The sequence below is a fragment of the Solanum dulcamara genome, chromosome 11 (assembly GCF_947179165.1).
Source record: "Solanum dulcamara chromosome 11, daSolDulc1.2, whole genome shotgun sequence".
NCBI lineage: Eukaryota > Viridiplantae > Streptophyta > Magnoliopsida > Solanales > Solanaceae > Solanum > Solanum dulcamara.
Window position 1 is genome coordinate 63,128,421 of NC_077247.1, and position 16,830 is coordinate 63,145,250.

The 16,830-nt window shown below is 38.2% G+C and overlaps 1 protein-coding gene across 2 annotated transcripts in view; it reads left to right on the forward strand.

Annotated features, from left to right (window-relative positions):
- The window catches only part of LOC129872474 (probable magnesium transporter NIPA8), a 31,488-nt gene that overhangs the window by 13,960 nt on the left and 698 nt on the right, over positions 1–16,830 (forward strand). For both annotated transcript variants that reach the window (XM_055947457.1, XM_055947458.1), the window contains 7 exons: positions 4,242–4,344; positions 12,806–12,934; positions 13,016–13,115; positions 13,223–13,342; positions 16,315–16,405; positions 16,484–16,547; positions 16,713–16,809. In XM_055947457.1, the coding sequence (XP_055803432.1) occupies positions 4,242–4,344; positions 12,806–12,934; positions 13,016–13,115; positions 13,223–13,342; positions 16,315–16,405; positions 16,484–16,547; positions 16,713–16,809 (704 nt within the window). The remainder of the gene's footprint in view (positions 1–4,241; positions 4,345–12,805; positions 12,935–13,015; positions 13,116–13,222; positions 13,343–16,314; positions 16,406–16,483; positions 16,548–16,712; positions 16,810–16,830) is intronic.

The window sequence follows — 16,830 nt, forward strand, 5'->3', positions numbered from 1 at the left end:
GTGTATGTGCCAAACAACAGAGAAGAGAGAAGAGGTCTGGTGGGAACTAACATCAGTGAGAGTGCTTTTCTCAGGCCCATGGGTGGTAGGGGGTGATTTCAACACAGTCAGATTTCCTTTAGAAAAAGAAACTGTACCAGATTCAATAAGGCTATGTTAGACTTCTTAGATTTTATTGAAGATATGGAGCTAGCAGATCCTCAGTTAGCAGGAGACAAATTCACTTGGAAGAGAGGGGAAAGACATGATTCGACAACAAGACTTGATAGGTTTTTGATATCAGAAGAATGGGAGGCTTCCTTCAGAAACATCAAACAATAAACTATGCATAGGGTTATTTCTGATCACTGTCCATTGATTTTAGAATGCGGGAACTGGGAAAGATCAAACTCTTATTTTAAGTTTGAGAACTGGTGGTTACAAACTGAAAACTTCAAGGAGATGGTCAAAAACTGGTGGGACTCATTCAATGTTAGGGGAAGGCCTGACTTTATCTTAGCAAGTAAACTGAGATACTTGAAAGATAAACTCAAAGAGTGGAGTAAAACAAGACAAGGAAATTTAGGACTGCAAAAACAAGGCATCTAAATCAATTGGCTGAATTAGATGGGATCCAAAACCAAAGACAATTGACAGATGATGAGACATATTTGAGAGCACTCCTAGCAGTTGAATTTGAAGAAAATGCAAAGAGGGAAGAAAGTGCTTGGAGACAAAGGTCCAGACAAAGGAACAGAAACACCACGTTTTCCCATAGAACTGCGAATTGTCACAAGAGGTACAATAACTTTGACAAGCTGTCTGTCAATGGAGAATGCATAGGGGAACCAGCGGTGATCAAAGAAGAAATCATTAAATTTTATCAGAACTTATATGCTGAAACAGAAAGATGGAGACCCCAATTCAATGCTAGATCTGGTACTATGGTGAACGAGATGGATAACATCATGCTACAAGAACAGTTCAGTGAAAAGGAAATAAAAGACTGTGTTATGGCATGTGCAAGGGATAAGCACCTGGCCATGATGGTTACACCATGACGTTCTTCATAGCCTGTTGGGATGTGGTCAGTAAAGAAGTAGTTGCAGCAATGCAAAACTTCCATGCTCAAAGCCTTTTTGAAAAAAGTTTCAATGAGACCTTCATAGTACTGATCCCAAAAAAGATAGGGGCAAAGGAGTTGAAGGACTTCAGACCTATAAGCCTAATAGGAAGCATTCACAAGATTCTATCAAAAGTTCTGACTGGAAGGCTCAAGAAAGTAGTCTCCAAGCTGGTGGGATGCTCAGCAATTGGCCTTTATAAAAGGCAGACAGATCATGGATGCAATTTTGATTGCAAATAAGTGTGGATAACAGAAAGATCAGCAAGGTCCCAAGTATCCAATGTAAGTTAGATATTGAAAAAGCATACGACCACCTTCACTAGGGATTCCTCTGGAAAACTTTGGAGAATATGGGTTTTGGTGAAAAATGGATGAAATTCTGCATCTCGACTGTTAACTTTTCCATTCTGATAAATGGATTTCCTTCGGGATTCTTCCCATCTTAGAGAGGATTGAGACAAGGGGACCCTCTATCCCCTTTTCTCTTTATCCTGGCAATGGAAGGATTAAATGACATGATCAGGACAACTCAAATGAAAGGATGGATAAGAGAATTCAATGCCAACATGAATGATAGACAGGTCCTGGCCATGTCACATTTACAATATGCCTATGACACCTTGATTTTTTGTGATGAGAGAGCTCTCAACTAAAGTATTTAAGAATTGCCTTGATATTGTTTGAAGCCATCCAGGATTCCACATTAACTGGGGGAAAAGCTTCATTTACCCAGTTAATAAGGTGTCGAACATAAATGTGTTAGCAAATATTTTGGGTGTGTGTGTGTGTGGAAGAGATAGGAGAACTTCCCACAGTGTACTTTGGTATGCCTTTGGGGGATAAGAGCAAGTCAAAAGGCATATGGAACAATGTTCTGGAGAAATATGAGAAGAAGCTAGTGAATTGGAAAAACAAATGTTTGTCTTTAGGTGGAAGAGTTACACTCATCAACAGTGTGTTGGATGCCATGCCTACATACATGATGTCGATTTTCCCAATGCCTGCAAATGTGATTGATAGAATGGATGCCATTAGGAGAAATTTTTTGTGGCAAGGGAACTGTGATCCTAATGATCACAAATTTCATCTTGTAAAGTGGGATCAAAGTCATTCAAAGCAAAAGAGAAGGGGGTCTAGGGATAAGGAATCTAAAGTTGCAAAATCAAGGCCTTCTGATGAAATGGCTATGGAGATTTGCATCACAAGAACAAGCATTGTGGAAGGAGGCAATCAAGGATAGGTTTGGAATGGAGAACAAATTGACTACCTACATGCCCACACAACCTTATGGGACTGGAGTATGGAGGTCTATCAGAAGTCAGTGGATCAGTTTTGCTAACAGCTGTAAAATAAAGGTAGGAAATGGGGGAAAACACTATTTTGGGAAGATGTGTAGGTTGGATAAGAGATCTTGAAGGAAAAGTATCCTGACCTGTTCAATCTAAGCCTTTAAAAGGTATCCACAATCAGAGAAATGAGAGACAATCAGGGGTGGGATCTCAGGTTTAAGAGACACTTGAACGATTGGGAAATTAACAAAGTGACTGAACTACTCAATACTCTGGAGCAATACAAAGATTTAAACTTCAATGAGACACTCTATTTTCGCTACCAGACAAGCAAAACAGACTTTCAGTTGGTTCAGCTTACAAGAGATCACAGAGATTAGTCTCACAGTGTGGTGGCTGGCCCTGGAAGATGATCTGGAAAGTCAAGGTACCCTTCAAGGTAGCATGCTGCACTTGGCTACTAGCTACACTCACCCAGGACAACCTTATGAAAAGAGGTTTTCAAATTTGCTCGAGATGCTCTTTTTGTGAATGTGAGATTGAGACAATAAATCATCTCTTTCTACATGGTAGAGAGACTATGAAGTTATGGCAGACTTTCATTAATTTAAGAGGCATAAGCTGGACTATGCTAAGGAGCATCAAAGAAGCTCTAGCTTGCTGGAACAGAGATGGAAATCAATCAGGACACAGGGAGAGATGGAAGATTGTCCCAGCATGCATTTGGCGGACTATATGGATGGAAAGGAACTAGAGGTGCTTCGAAAACATGAGATACTCTCTGCAGAAACTGAAGATGAACTGTCTAGTCCTTTTCTTTTTTTGGTATAAACACGAATATCCTCAAGAAGAAGAGGATATTTCTAGTATTCTAGATTATTTATGAAGCACTTGTAGGGTCACCTCTCCCTCTGTAATTTTGTTGCAAGTATTACTGGAATACTTTTGTAGTATTCCTTTGTTCATAATACAAGTTACTTTTTTCAAAAAAAAAAAGTTGCCAGTAAGGTTTAACTATGTACCTTATCAAAAAACGTAAGTCGCCAGTAAGGTTGCATGCTATTAGATCATTGCTTGAGCATTTGATCGATTTCTGATTGTGTTGTACCCTGATGTGTCTTTTTCCTGCTCGGTGATCTTCATACTTGAATCAGTTCTGGTTACTTGAGTCCTTATGCATACTGCCAGCTTAAGTTGAAAATTCACCCACATTTCATGTGACCTCAGCAACAAGCCTTATTGTGTAATAAGGATATGATTTGAACTCTTTTCGATGTCATGATCTAGCTGTTATTGTTCTTGGTGAAGCGATAATTATCTTTTCTAATAATTTTTGAAATTGAAAAATAATTAAGGAGAACAAGATGGTTTTGGTGTAATATTTGTTGGGGCCTCTGTCACTTTGCCCATGATGCTCTTATAACCACCTTATCGGTAAGAAGATAGAGTTAATGTCAAATAGGTTATTTATTGAATAGTGCTGACTTATTTTTACTCCATAATTCTACTGTTGTTCTTTATCTCCTTTTTTTTCTTGCTAAGAAATTGGACTTTTCGGGTATTACTCTTAGAGCAAGAGGCAAGGATTCTTCAAACCATTTAGAGAGCCAATTCCTCACTTAAAAATGGGGATACTATGATTATATATTTTCCAACAAAGAGAAATGTGTCATTCTTTTTGGTACAGACCAACTATGCATTCAGACAAGCTTATTCTCTGCTTTCTATTAATATATGATTGTATATGCTTTCATGTTTACCTTATCGAACCAAACAAAATAGAAAAGAGGAAAATATTGTTACATGCTTCCAACAGATAATAATTTGTTATCCTTCTTTCTTTGTAGTTTACACGCCGGAGCAGTTGGCTGAGAAGTACAGCAACATTACATTTCTTCTATACTGTCTCACTTTGGTCTTAGTTGTTGCTTTACATCATTCAATATACAAGTAAGTCATGATGGTACAATCAATAATCTCTGTACCTTTTTTGGTGTCAAGTAATAGTATTCTATGTTGCACGGACTCTTCAAAAATACCATCGGGTGTGTGTCAGATCATTCAAAAGCCATGCATTTTTTGGATGATATGACATGGGTGCGGCAACATTTTTGGAGGGTCCGAGCAACATAGATAGTATTCTATATAAATAACATGTCAAATACTTCAGAAAAAGAAAAAATTAACATGTCAAATACTGTGACTTATAAAAACTTAGCCTACTAGAAGTAGTGGACTTGGGATATATACCTTCAAAGTAAATTTCGAAAATTCAACACCTTTAACCCTACTTGTTGACCAAACGAGTTATTGATGGGTATAACCAGGTGAAAATAAACTCTTGCTATAAACTGTCTCTCTTGCTCCTTGTGATGTCTTTCCTGCCTTCCTCTCAAGTTATGGACATCAACTTGTCTTTGTTCTCCAGGCATGCTTATACATGCCACAACTAAAGTGACTACGTTAAGAATTGCTATATGTCCCTTCCTATTTTTCATGGCTATAATTATAGTCAAATATCAACTTAAGTGGGACTAGTTCTACTTTTGTAAGTCAGGTTCACAGGAGATTGTGATATTGTTGAATATGTTCAATGGAGTTCAGTGCCAGGAAACTAGATTGAATAGTCAAAGTGGATGGTCTTTGCTGAATACCTTCGGGGGCTAAGATTAATACTCTACATTTTGATATTCTGCCCGAAAAGATTGTTTATCCTTTTGCAGTTGTTTCTACGTACTGGAAGCTCTCCATCACTGTGTATCATTTAGTTTTATTCTTAAATTTCACAACCAGTTAAACCAGAACTGTAAAACGAGCAGAGGGAGTATGGTTAGCAGGAATTACAGGGCACCATTGCATTTGAGGCATGTATACTGGCAGAGGTGGGACCCAGGGTTTGAAGACTATGGGGCTCAGCCAAGGGCATATGCACATTTGTTAAAGCATGTCACGCAATATCGCTTCGTGTGATAATTTTATATAAACACACATAGAACTATATAACTAATGTACTAGTGTATAAATATGAATAAAATGATTTTAAATGCTAAAGTTTCCTCTGTGGAGTGATGGTTGTAAACTTCACTTTACACCCATGAGGTCGCGTGTTTGAAACTTGCCAGCCCTTGTTTTATCCATTTTTTAATGCTTCTTTCAGCTAAAAATGAAAAAAAAAAAGGAAAGCTAGATACAAGATTTGAACCAAGTTCCTTCAGGTTGAGAGAAGAAGCTTTGCAGCAATTTCAACCAGTGCACCTAACTCTTCTCTGTGTCTTAGGGTACCTAATAAAATATGTTCATATCTCAAGGTAGGTATACATATATATACATAACTTTTCCAAAGTTAACAGGTGCACGTGCACCCCACCCTTCCACTTAAGTTCGCCTTTGTATACTGGTAAATGTAGAAGTAGATGCTAAGGAGCTGTTTGGTCAGAAGTTTTACTCTCCCTTCTCTTTAGGTTCTTCCAGGTTTCGGAAGTTCAATGTTCTCAACGATCGGAATTACTTCCTGATTTTTTTGGATTGATCCAAATTCCCAACTAACGTAAGATTGTTTTAATGAATAAGAGAATGCTAGATTTGCTCACAATCTAGAATTGGACTTTATAACCAGTAAGATTCTATAGAGATATCACTTGGCCAGCCTTATCAAAGGTAAAAAAGGAATATAAATCTACTTTACATGAAAAACTTCCTTCACCCCTACCAAAAGCTTCTCATAAAAGGACTTGACAAAAAAAACGTCATTGTCCCCAACTTTCATCTCATGGTATCGGGTCTTTTGAATGATTCACAATGCTGATGGAGCAAAGCTAACAATCCTTGAAATTTGTTCACCTCTCAGTCCTGGAAATCCCTCCTAAACCACAAATCCTAGAACGTATCTTCTCCTTGTGTCTCTCTAATTTGCTGGATTTCTGCGTCCCTTTGACAAGGTAACCTGTAAATGCTTGGAAACTCATCTTTTAACAAAAAATCTCCACACCACATGTTACCCCCCAAACTAACTCTACTCCCATCCCCTACCTTAAAAGATGTGTCATCAAAAAAATCTACCCAACCTTTATTGATGATATTCCACCACACTCCACATCCAAACAGTAACATTAGATGATTGGTGTCATTATAGGGATTATATCTTTTTGTAAGGTTTTTACCATCCATTGGTGAAATTTATTACGCTCTCTGTGCCACAGTGCCACTTTATGTGTCCTAGTTACCATTTGAACTGTTAACTTTTATGACTCTATAATTCCTTTTATATAGCTTCTAAATTTTCAAATTTTATTTAAACTCATTTATTACTTGACATGTGATGGAGCTTCAAATGGACACTTCCAAACTCTCTAGAATGCTCTCAGGCACTTTCCCCGAGATAGCTCTCTTCCCTACTTCCTAGGAGGGGGGGAGGTCCTCTTTTCGGTGTTTTTTGGCCGGAATTCGATCTCAGTCCTTCTTGTCTTCTTCTCTGAACTATTACCTTCGTGATAGTTTATTTCTCTTAGATTCAGTCTGTTAATTTATGGTCCTTATCAATGGGGGAAAATAGGATTTATTTTAATGCTGGTTTCAAATCATATGATATTACTATATGGAGATCTGAAGGGATAGTGTGGTATGAATGGGTTGAAAGGAGCAGAAAAATGATGAGAAGATCCTCCATGAGCAACAAAATCATGGAATGGATTTGCTTCATCCTCAGAGAAGTATCCAGTGATCAGAGAGTCTATTAGGAGACGGAAAACTGCAGAAAGAGAGGCGGAACACTTTTGCGCTTGAAAATACAATGAACATGGGAGATTTATGAGTATCACACCCATTAATAATGGGGGTAAATCTGTCCTTGTTATTCCTGAGCTTGCCATGAATGCAGGGTGGTACGATGCAGCTCTTAAAATTGAAAGCTTCATTAAATGCCCCAAAAGTTTGGAAAGGGCAGGTCCACCAAGAGCTAGTGAAGCTTCCGACCCTTACACTAGAGCTGTCAATGATAGTAAATGGTTTTCAAAATCCATTAGAGAGGAAGAGACAAAGAGCTTGGAGGAAAACATTGAAGTACTATCTCAGATGGAAAGTCATGAGAATGGGCTATTGAAGAGATGTCTAGTGGGACATCTGGAAGGGGGAAAGAAGGAGAAACCTACACTGTCAAAGGTCAGACGATGGTCATCCTTGTTATGGAAAAAGGTTTTCGGTGTTTAATATTTATGAGATGTATGGAGGAAGTTTCTTTTTGAATCCCCAACAGGAACATGGCAAAATAGACCTTACAAGGGCAGTGGAATTGGAAGAACCAAAGGTTCAACCTGGAATGGTGGTTTCCGTTGGAGGATGCATCCCTAACAACATCCTGACAAAGGAGCTATGGGTTAGAATAATTGGTATTCCTCTCCATCTTTGGTCAAGTCAAGTGTTCCAAGATATTGGAAACCTTTGTGGAGGATGGCTAGTTACAGAGGAGGAGACAGAACTGAAGAATCATATGATGTGGGCGAGAATCTTGGTCGAAAATAATGGAAGAAACATCCCAAGAGAAGTCTCTATCTCCAGGTATGGGGTTGTTTACCATTTCCTAATATGGGCGGAGAGTAACGTAAGAGTTGAGGTGTCGCCGGAAGTTGGGAAAGGTGATCCTGGAGTAGTTGAAGAAGAAATCAAGAAGAGAAGTAGAATCCCCTTTTTTACTCAGTGGTCCATAAGCTGCAAAGCCTGGAAAAAGGTACCAATCCCTTATTTTAAGGGATTTCCCAGCGGGAGAACATGTGGGTGGATCCTGGCTCACAACTGGCAATGAAAAAAAGAAGGGAAGCATGTGAGAGGCACATGCCTCATTTAAATGAGGGGGAAAAACTTGATTGCTACCTCCATCAGCAGCCCAATACAAAGAAAAGAGTTTCTAGAAAACTTGGGCCTGATTACTCAAGCCAAGTGATTTTCAATGACATTTTAGAAATAGACCCACAAAATGAAAGATGTAATATATCTCTTGATTCTCTTGAACCTCAACATTGTTGAGAAACAGAAAATACACATGCAGAGGGCCGATCAGATTATCCACGAGGAGAGGGAGATGGAAAACATGGTGGGAGAAACAATAATCGAATCACTGCTCCACTTGATTGAAATAGAAGAGAATGATATGAACAGGATGGATACACAATTGGAGGACACCAGAGCTTCAAAAATAGGAGACCCATAGATCAATCACCGAAGTGGGGGAGTGGGAGATAGAAGAAGCAGAACCACTACAGACTCGACAACAGCAAGTGGTCAGAAATAAAGAAAGGGAGACATTAGTATGGGTACAACAATACTTAATCAAGTTGGGGAAGGTTCTGGGGGCTTATTTCCAGGATCATGAAGAAGAGGCCCTTAAATTGCTATTACAAGTGGGCAGTGCGAGACAAGCAAGAAGAATGGAAGCAGAAACAGTGTGCAAGAAAACAAGATTCCGAGACTCCCAAGAGTTGAAAAGCCTAGTGAACTTTGATGTTAAGTTCAAAAACAGTGGGAATAGGAGTAAGGGGAGAAATCTGATTATATGTGATAGATGAAATTCAAGTTAGTGACATGGAATGTACGGGGACTGAATGATAAGATTGGTTAAGAGTGTGATGGAGGGGTGGAATGCAGATATCATTTGTCTGCAAGAAACCAAATTAGAGGGGATTATGGAAGAAAAGGTTAGACAAATCTGGGGTGGTAGATGGATCAAATATGCAAGCTTGGAGCTAGTGGAACTAGAGGGGGAATTTTAATGTTATGGGATAGTAGGGCCTGGAAAGGCGACATTGTGGAAACTGGTATATACACTTTGACTTGTAAATTTGAGTCTCAATTGTATAACTACTCTTGCCATATCACAGGGGTGTATGCCCCTAATTGTTATATAGAAATGAGGTTTGTCTGGGAGAAATGGGGGCTATAAGGGGAATAATAGAAGGACCTTGGGCTGTATGTGTTGATTTCAATTTAGTAAGGTTCATCTCAGAGAAAAGAAATTGTGTGAGAAGAACCTGAGGCATGAAGGTATTTTTAGATGTTATTGAAGATCTGAAATTGATGGACCTACAGCTAGAAAACAATAAGTACAAGTGGTTCAAAGGGGACAATCTTGAGGCAGCCTCTAGAATTGATAGAATTTTGATATCAGAAGAGTGGGATGACATAAGGCAAAATGCTCTACAGAGACTCATATCAGACCACAATCCTATAGCATTACAAGGGGGTGTGTGGAACAAAAACAAGAACTACTTTAAGTTTGAAAACTGGTGGCTTGGCACAGGAGGTTTCACTGATAGAATCAGTAGCTGGTGGCATTCTTTTAACTTCTCCGAGAGGCCTGACTTCATTCTTGCTTCAAAACTTAAGGCTCTAAAAACCAAACTTAAGGATTGGAGCTTGAGTGAACAAGGGAATCTAGGATCTAAAAGGAGAGTTCTTCTTAAAAAACTATCTGAGTTTGATGAGATCATGATGGGCAGAGGATTGTCAGAATGGGAGATTTCAAGCAAGAATTCAACTTTACTAGAATATGAGGAGTTGCTAAAAAATGAGGAAATCTCATGGAGGCAAAAATCCAGATCATTATGGCTCAAAGAAGGGGATAGGAACACCAAGTTCATCCACAAAATTGCCAATGCTCACAAAAGATACAATAACATCGATCAACTTGTAATAGAAGGGGAACTGTCTCAGGATCCTTCTAGAATATAAGGGGAAATTGTAAAGTATTATAAGAAGTTGTACATTGAAACAAACAACTGGAGACCTGCTTTCAGAAACAATAATTGTCCCACACTTACTGAGGAGGGAAAAAATGCATTTACAAAGAAATTTAGAGGAAAGTGAAGTTCTGAGCTGTTTGAAGATGTGCGCAATCAATAAAGCCCCTGGCCCTAATGGCTTCACTATGGGTTTCTTCCTTAAATGCTGGGAGGTAGTGAAGGGTGATATCATGAAAGCTTTTCAAAACTTCTATGATCAGGAAGTTTTTGAAAAGAGTTTGAATGCCACCTTCATAACCTTGATTCCTAATAAGAAAGGTGCCAAAGAATTGAAAGACTTCAGGCCTATTAGCTTGATTGGAAGCATCTACAAATTGTTCGCCAAAGTTCTGACGGAGAGAATGAAGGGGGTCATGGCCAAACTTGTGGATTCTCAGCAGATGGTTTTCATCAAAAGGTAGACAAATCATGGATGCGGTATTAATTGCTAATGAGACTCTGGACTCTTGACAGAAACAAAAGAAGCAAGGAATCCTGTGTAAGCTTGACGTGGAGAAGGCATATGATCATGTAAATTGTGAATACTTTCTGAATACTTAGGAGAGGATGGGTTTTGGAAGGAAGTGGATCCAGTAGATCAGACAATGTATCTCCACAGTGAGGTTTTCAGTCTTCATAAATGGATGCCCTGCTGGATTCTTCAGTGCACAGAGTGGACTCACACAGGGAGACCCTCTATCTTCTTTTCTGTTTTTAATTGTTATGGAGGGTCTGAATAGCATGATTAAAACTGCAAAGGTGAGGGTATGGTTGAGTGGTTTTGAGGTTGGCAGAAATGGAGATAACAGTGTGGAAGTGACTCATCTGCAATATGTAGATGATACTTCTATTCTATGTGATGCTGAAGAAGGCCAACTCAAGATTTTAAGGGTGATTTTGGTGCTTTTTGAGTGGTTCTCAGGTATGCACATCAACAACAACAACAACAGCAACAACAATATACCCAGTGTAATCCCACTAGGTGGGGTGGGGATATAAGTGTTTTGGCAACATATTTATGAATGCCTCTGGGGGCTAGATCTCAGTCTTATGAGATCTGGAACAAGATAGTAGAAAAATGTGAGGTGAAGCTAACAAGGTGGATCACAATATCTGTCCAGAGGTGGGAGACTGACTTTGATAAATTATGTCCTTGATGCCCACCCAACTTATATGCTGTCGGTGTTTCCAATTCCTCAGACGGTCATCGATAGATTGGACAAAATCAGAAGAAAATTTTTGTGGCAGGGAAACAATGGGAAAAAGAGTTATAAACTGGTCAAACGGGATGCTGTAACAGTGGGTACGAGACATGGGGAATTGGGTATTAAGAACTTGAAAAATCAGAGCAAGGCTCTCAGAATGAAATGGTTGTGGAAGTTTTGCAATGAAAATCAATCCTACTGGAAGGAAGTCGTTAGTGCAAAGTATGAAGGAGAAGATTATTGGATGACGAAAACTGTAACTACACCTTACGGAGTAAGTGTATGGATGTCCATTAGATCCTTGTGGGATGATTTCGAAAACTATACAAGGATCCAAGTGGAAAATGGGGAAAGAACCGACTTCTGGAAGGATGTATCATGTATGGCATTAGGCTGGCAGGCTAGAAAATCTGTTTGCAGATATTAGTACCTTACTGTCACACCAGCACTAGTCCATATCTGATCACTGGTCTCCTCCAGGGTGGAACTTCGTTTTTAGAAGATAGTTAAATGATTGGGAGATTTAGAGAGTTGCTGATTTTTACAACACCATTGGTCCACTCAATGGTTTGGAGGGGGCTCAGGATACTTTATTGTGGAAGGGCAAAAAAGGGTATTTTCAAGGTGAATTGTGCTTATAACTGGTTGAACAACTCCTACCAGTTGACTAGTAACTGGCCTTGAAAGGAATCTGGGAATCCAAAATACCCTTCAAGGTATCATGTTTTGTGTGGTTATTGTCTAAGGAAGCAGTTCTGACCCAAGACAACCTAATGAGGAGAGGGATTCCATTGTGCTCAAGGTGCCTATTTTGTGGGGAAACTGCTGAGACAGTTGACCATCTTTTTCTACACTTCAGAGTAACTAGCCAGCTCTGGAGACTATTCTGAAATCTCAAGGGTATGTCATGGGTCATGCCTGGCAAGATCGCTAAAGCCATTCAGAGTTGGGAAGAAGCTGGAATGCAGTCTAAGAGCAGAGAGAGATGGAGAATTGTCCCTGCTAGCATTTGGTGGGCAATATGGAAGGAGAGGAATTTCAGATGTTTTGATACTATAGAAAACAGTACGCAAAAAGTCAAGCTTAATTGCTTTTTGCTACTGTGCTTTTGGTGTAATCAATTATGCTCCAATGATACTATCTCCCCAATTGATGTATTAGTCTCAATTTAGGATCAGATAGCTGGATTTGATGATCTTATTGTAAATATGGCTCAGCACTGCCTATGTATTGTTGTAGTAACACACAAAGTTACCTGTTTCAAAAAAAAATAATTAAAAGAATTTTTGGATATCCTTCTAAACATTGCAGCAGTAGAGAGCACAATGATAAGTTTGAAAAACAACAAATCATTATTTTTTCATATTTATAGATCTGTGTTGGAGAAAGGGGATGCTTATCTCGGTAGTTCTTGCATATCTAATGGCAATCATGCAGGAGAGGAGAACTAATGCTTGCTGTCCCAATGAATGAGAGTAAGCCATATTGGCACATGCTGCTTCCATTTTCGTATGCAGTTGTTTCAGGTGCTGTTGGATCATGTTCAGTATTGTTTGCGAAGTCTCTGTAAGTGGCATATATGGTTCTTTGCCTTCTATGGAAGAACTGGATTTATACATTTGACGCTGGTTACTTCTATTTTTGCAGTTCAAACCTGTTAAGATTGTCCATGTCAAGTGGTTATTCATTGCACAGCTGGTTCACGTATTCCATGCTCTTGCTGTTTCTTAGTACAGCTGGATTTTGGGTAATAGTGATGGACTCGTTCATTGCGTTGTCTTTCAATTGTTGTGAAATAGAATACTTGAAACATGTGTTCAACTGATTCTGTTCTTGAATTTATCATCTTCGCAGATGGCAAGGTTAAATGAAGGACTTTCGTTCTTTGATGCAATACTTATTGTCCCTATGTTTCAAATTGCTTGGACGTTTTTCTCCATTTGTACAGGATTTGTGTACTTTCAGGAATACCAGGTTTGCTCGTTCTCCATGTCTACGGCAGGGCATGTTCATCTCCTGACCTTTTCCCTTTCTAAAATGGATGTAAAGAATAAGAAAAGAACGGGTGTTGGGAATAAATTGCTTGATTATTTCCTCAAACATGTTTGGGTTTAAATAGCGTTTACAAGTAGTTCTAAAGAGGAAAGGGAAATAATCCCTAATTTTAGTCGCACAGATATAGGGATTCTAAACCTTTCCCATATTTGCAAAGAGTAAGCTCTTTTCATACTACTAATTTTCCAAGTCGTAACAGTCTCCCTCAAGTGGAAGTGTACATATTATTTGCTCTCAACATGCCACTTATACAGACTCAATTTTGGAGTGACAGTGACTTTTTGAGAATGCTTGCTAACTGATCGCTGGGGTTGATAAAACCTGTCGCAGTGCACCTTGTCTCAATTTTTTGCTGAATGAATGACAATATTTACTTCTATATGCTTTGTTCTCTCATGAAATATTGGGTTTGAAGCAGTGTACATTGCTGCTTGATTGTCACAGATCAATCGCATTGGTGCACCTCCTCTACCTCAGACCTTTCTTTAGAATATATGTTGGTTTTTCAATAAAGAACTTAAGAAAATAACAGAGAAAGATTTTGAGAGAAAAATACTGCAATGAGGCCAAAGATAATTCAACTCCTAATTAAAAGAGCTAACTAGTTGACTAGATCCATCTTATTAAAATTACTGCAGTAAAAACTTAAACAGTTCTAAAGCAAATATTCAATACTCCTCTTTGCTTTAGGAACTGAATTTTTTTTATCTTCTATCTTGGGATCTTCACACTTGGTAACCGAAAGTGACCTTCTGAATAAATCTGCATATTTATCTTTGGGCTTGTAGTGAACTAAATTCACTTCTTGTCTTGAATGCAACCTTTGAGTACTAAATCTTTTTGGCATGTCTTCCTGCTTCGTTTGCATCTTGAATTTAAACTTACCCATTTTATTTTCCTAAAACATAGATAACTCCTCTATTGCTTCAATTTCTTTAGGAACATTGAAAGATCCTTTGAACCTAGCAGGTTCACATTTTTTTTGTGCTTTTTCAATTTGAGGATCATCTTCTAATTTTTCTAGCCTATGATCTTTTTCATGTTCTACAGAAATATCTTCCATTGGATCAAATAAAAATGTTTACCTCTCCTCTTAATGTTTAAAACTTCTTTTCCAACACCATCAATAATAAAGCAATGCTTATCCTCAAAAGATACTTTGTATCCTTTTTCTACCAACTGACAAATACTCAACAAGTTTTGATCAATATCAGGTACATAAAGAATATCTAAAATTTTCTTATTAGCTGAACTTGTTTTGATGACAACAGTTCCTTTTCCTCCCACAAGAATCTGATCACCATTTCTGATCCTAACTTTGGATATTTCAGTAGGCTTTATTTCTTCAAACAAACTCTTGTCATAAGCCATGTGGTTAGTGCAACCACTATCAATCAACCATAAATTTGTTGAAACCTTACTTGAGATACATGTTGCAACAAAACGATGGACTTCTTCTTTTTCTTCTTCATTGACCACACGTGCATCTACTTCATGGTTCTCAAATTTATTTTTGCAAATACTTCTTCATGGCCAAGCTGATTGCATTTGCTACACTTCGCATCTGGCCTTTCCAACATCTGTATGGTGGATGACCCATTTTTCCACCGTGCTCACAAGGTGGGTAATTTTTGAAATTTTTACCCCTGTTTTGAGTTTGATGGCTAGCTGCTAAGGCTTCTTCAACCATATCATCTTGCCTCATAAGTCTTCTTTTCTCTTGTGCCTGAAAAGAATTTAACAATTCTGCCAAGGTAATCTTGGACAGATCTTGTGTATTTTCTAATGTAGTTATACATGCTTCATATCTTTCAGGCACTGTAACAAGAATTTTTACAAGAATTTTTTCAACAATTCTTGAATCTTTAAATTCAGTGCCTAGTAATCTTACCTTGGTAACTATGGCAAACAATCTGTCCGACTATTCTTTGACTGTCTTGGAGTCTTTCATTCTCTGTAACTCGAACTCCCTTATTAAATTCAATACTTGCATTCCTCGAATTCTTTCATCTCCGGCATAGTCTTTCTTCAAATAATCCCAAATTTCTTTTGGTGATGTGAGAGACATAATTCTTGTGAAGATAGTTATTGAAACAGAAGCAAATAAAGTTGCCTTCGCCTTAGACTTCGTGGTTTTCTTTTCCTTGTGATTCTTGATTTGAGCTATGGTAGGATTATTTGGCAGCGGATTAATTTCATAATCCTCTTCCACAGCTTCCCAAAGATCAAGAGCCTCCAAGTAAGTTTCCATTCTTACAGCCCATAATTGATAATTTTCACCATCAAAAACAGATGGAGCCATTTGTGAAAAACTATTTTTTAGAATCCATCTCTTCACTCATAGGTCCCTCAAGAAAAAAGCTCTAGATACCAATTGTTGGTTTTTCAATAAAGAACTTAAGAAAATAACAGAGAAAGACTTTGAGAGAACAATACTGCAATGAGGCTAAAGAGAATTCAACTCCTAATTGAAAGAGCGAACTAGTTGACTAGGTCCATCTTATTAAAATTACTGCAGTAAAACCTTAAACAGTTCTAAAGCAAATATTCAATAATATAAGCTCACATGTGGCGAAAGCCATTACTGGATATTCCACCGTTGCTCTTGATCTAGTCGCTACATCTTGCTTTTTGCTTTTTCAAGATAATAGATTTCCTCCTGTAACAAGAACTCAGTTCTAATTACAGAACTATTAGGATTCCAAACCCTCCGATATTTACAAGGAACATGCTTTTGCTACATTGACAATCTCTTTAATTTTAACAATAAAGTTGGGAGAAAGATCTATGGTCTCCATTTTGTTGGTTGCTGTAGCTAGGATGATAATTGTTTCAACTTTGATTTTCAAGTGAGTTCGCAGGCTAAAAACCAATATTTTGAATTTGCTCAGGTCTTTGATGCATTAAGAACGACAATGTTTATTCTTGGAATGCTTTCTGTGTTTGTGGGCATTTCTTTGCTTGCGCCAGATGAATCAAAAGGTATTATTATTTTAAATTACAGGTTCTTGATAATAAAATGTGCCCAGGGCATGAAAGGCTTAAAAGTAATATCCGCAGGAGGTGAAGCGAAGGATGGTTCCTTAGTTTCAACTACTTCAAATTTGTCGCAGGATGAGGAGAGGTATGTGGTCTCGACCTCTTATTATGCAGACATTGGTTATTGGAGATTGAGTAGTAAATTGTTGCTTTAATCTTGTCTTTAATTCCTCATGGTTAAAATTGCTTAGCAGAATGACCTGTTGTTCCTCAATTCCTGCTTTTTTATTGATAAATATGCACATGTCAGGCTGTTAATGCCATCCGAAGACTCCCAAATTAAGGATATAAGATCATTTGGACGAGTTATGCTGATGAAAGCTGCTAATATGATTGTCAAGGCAAAGGTTCTGATGGTTGTCCGTATT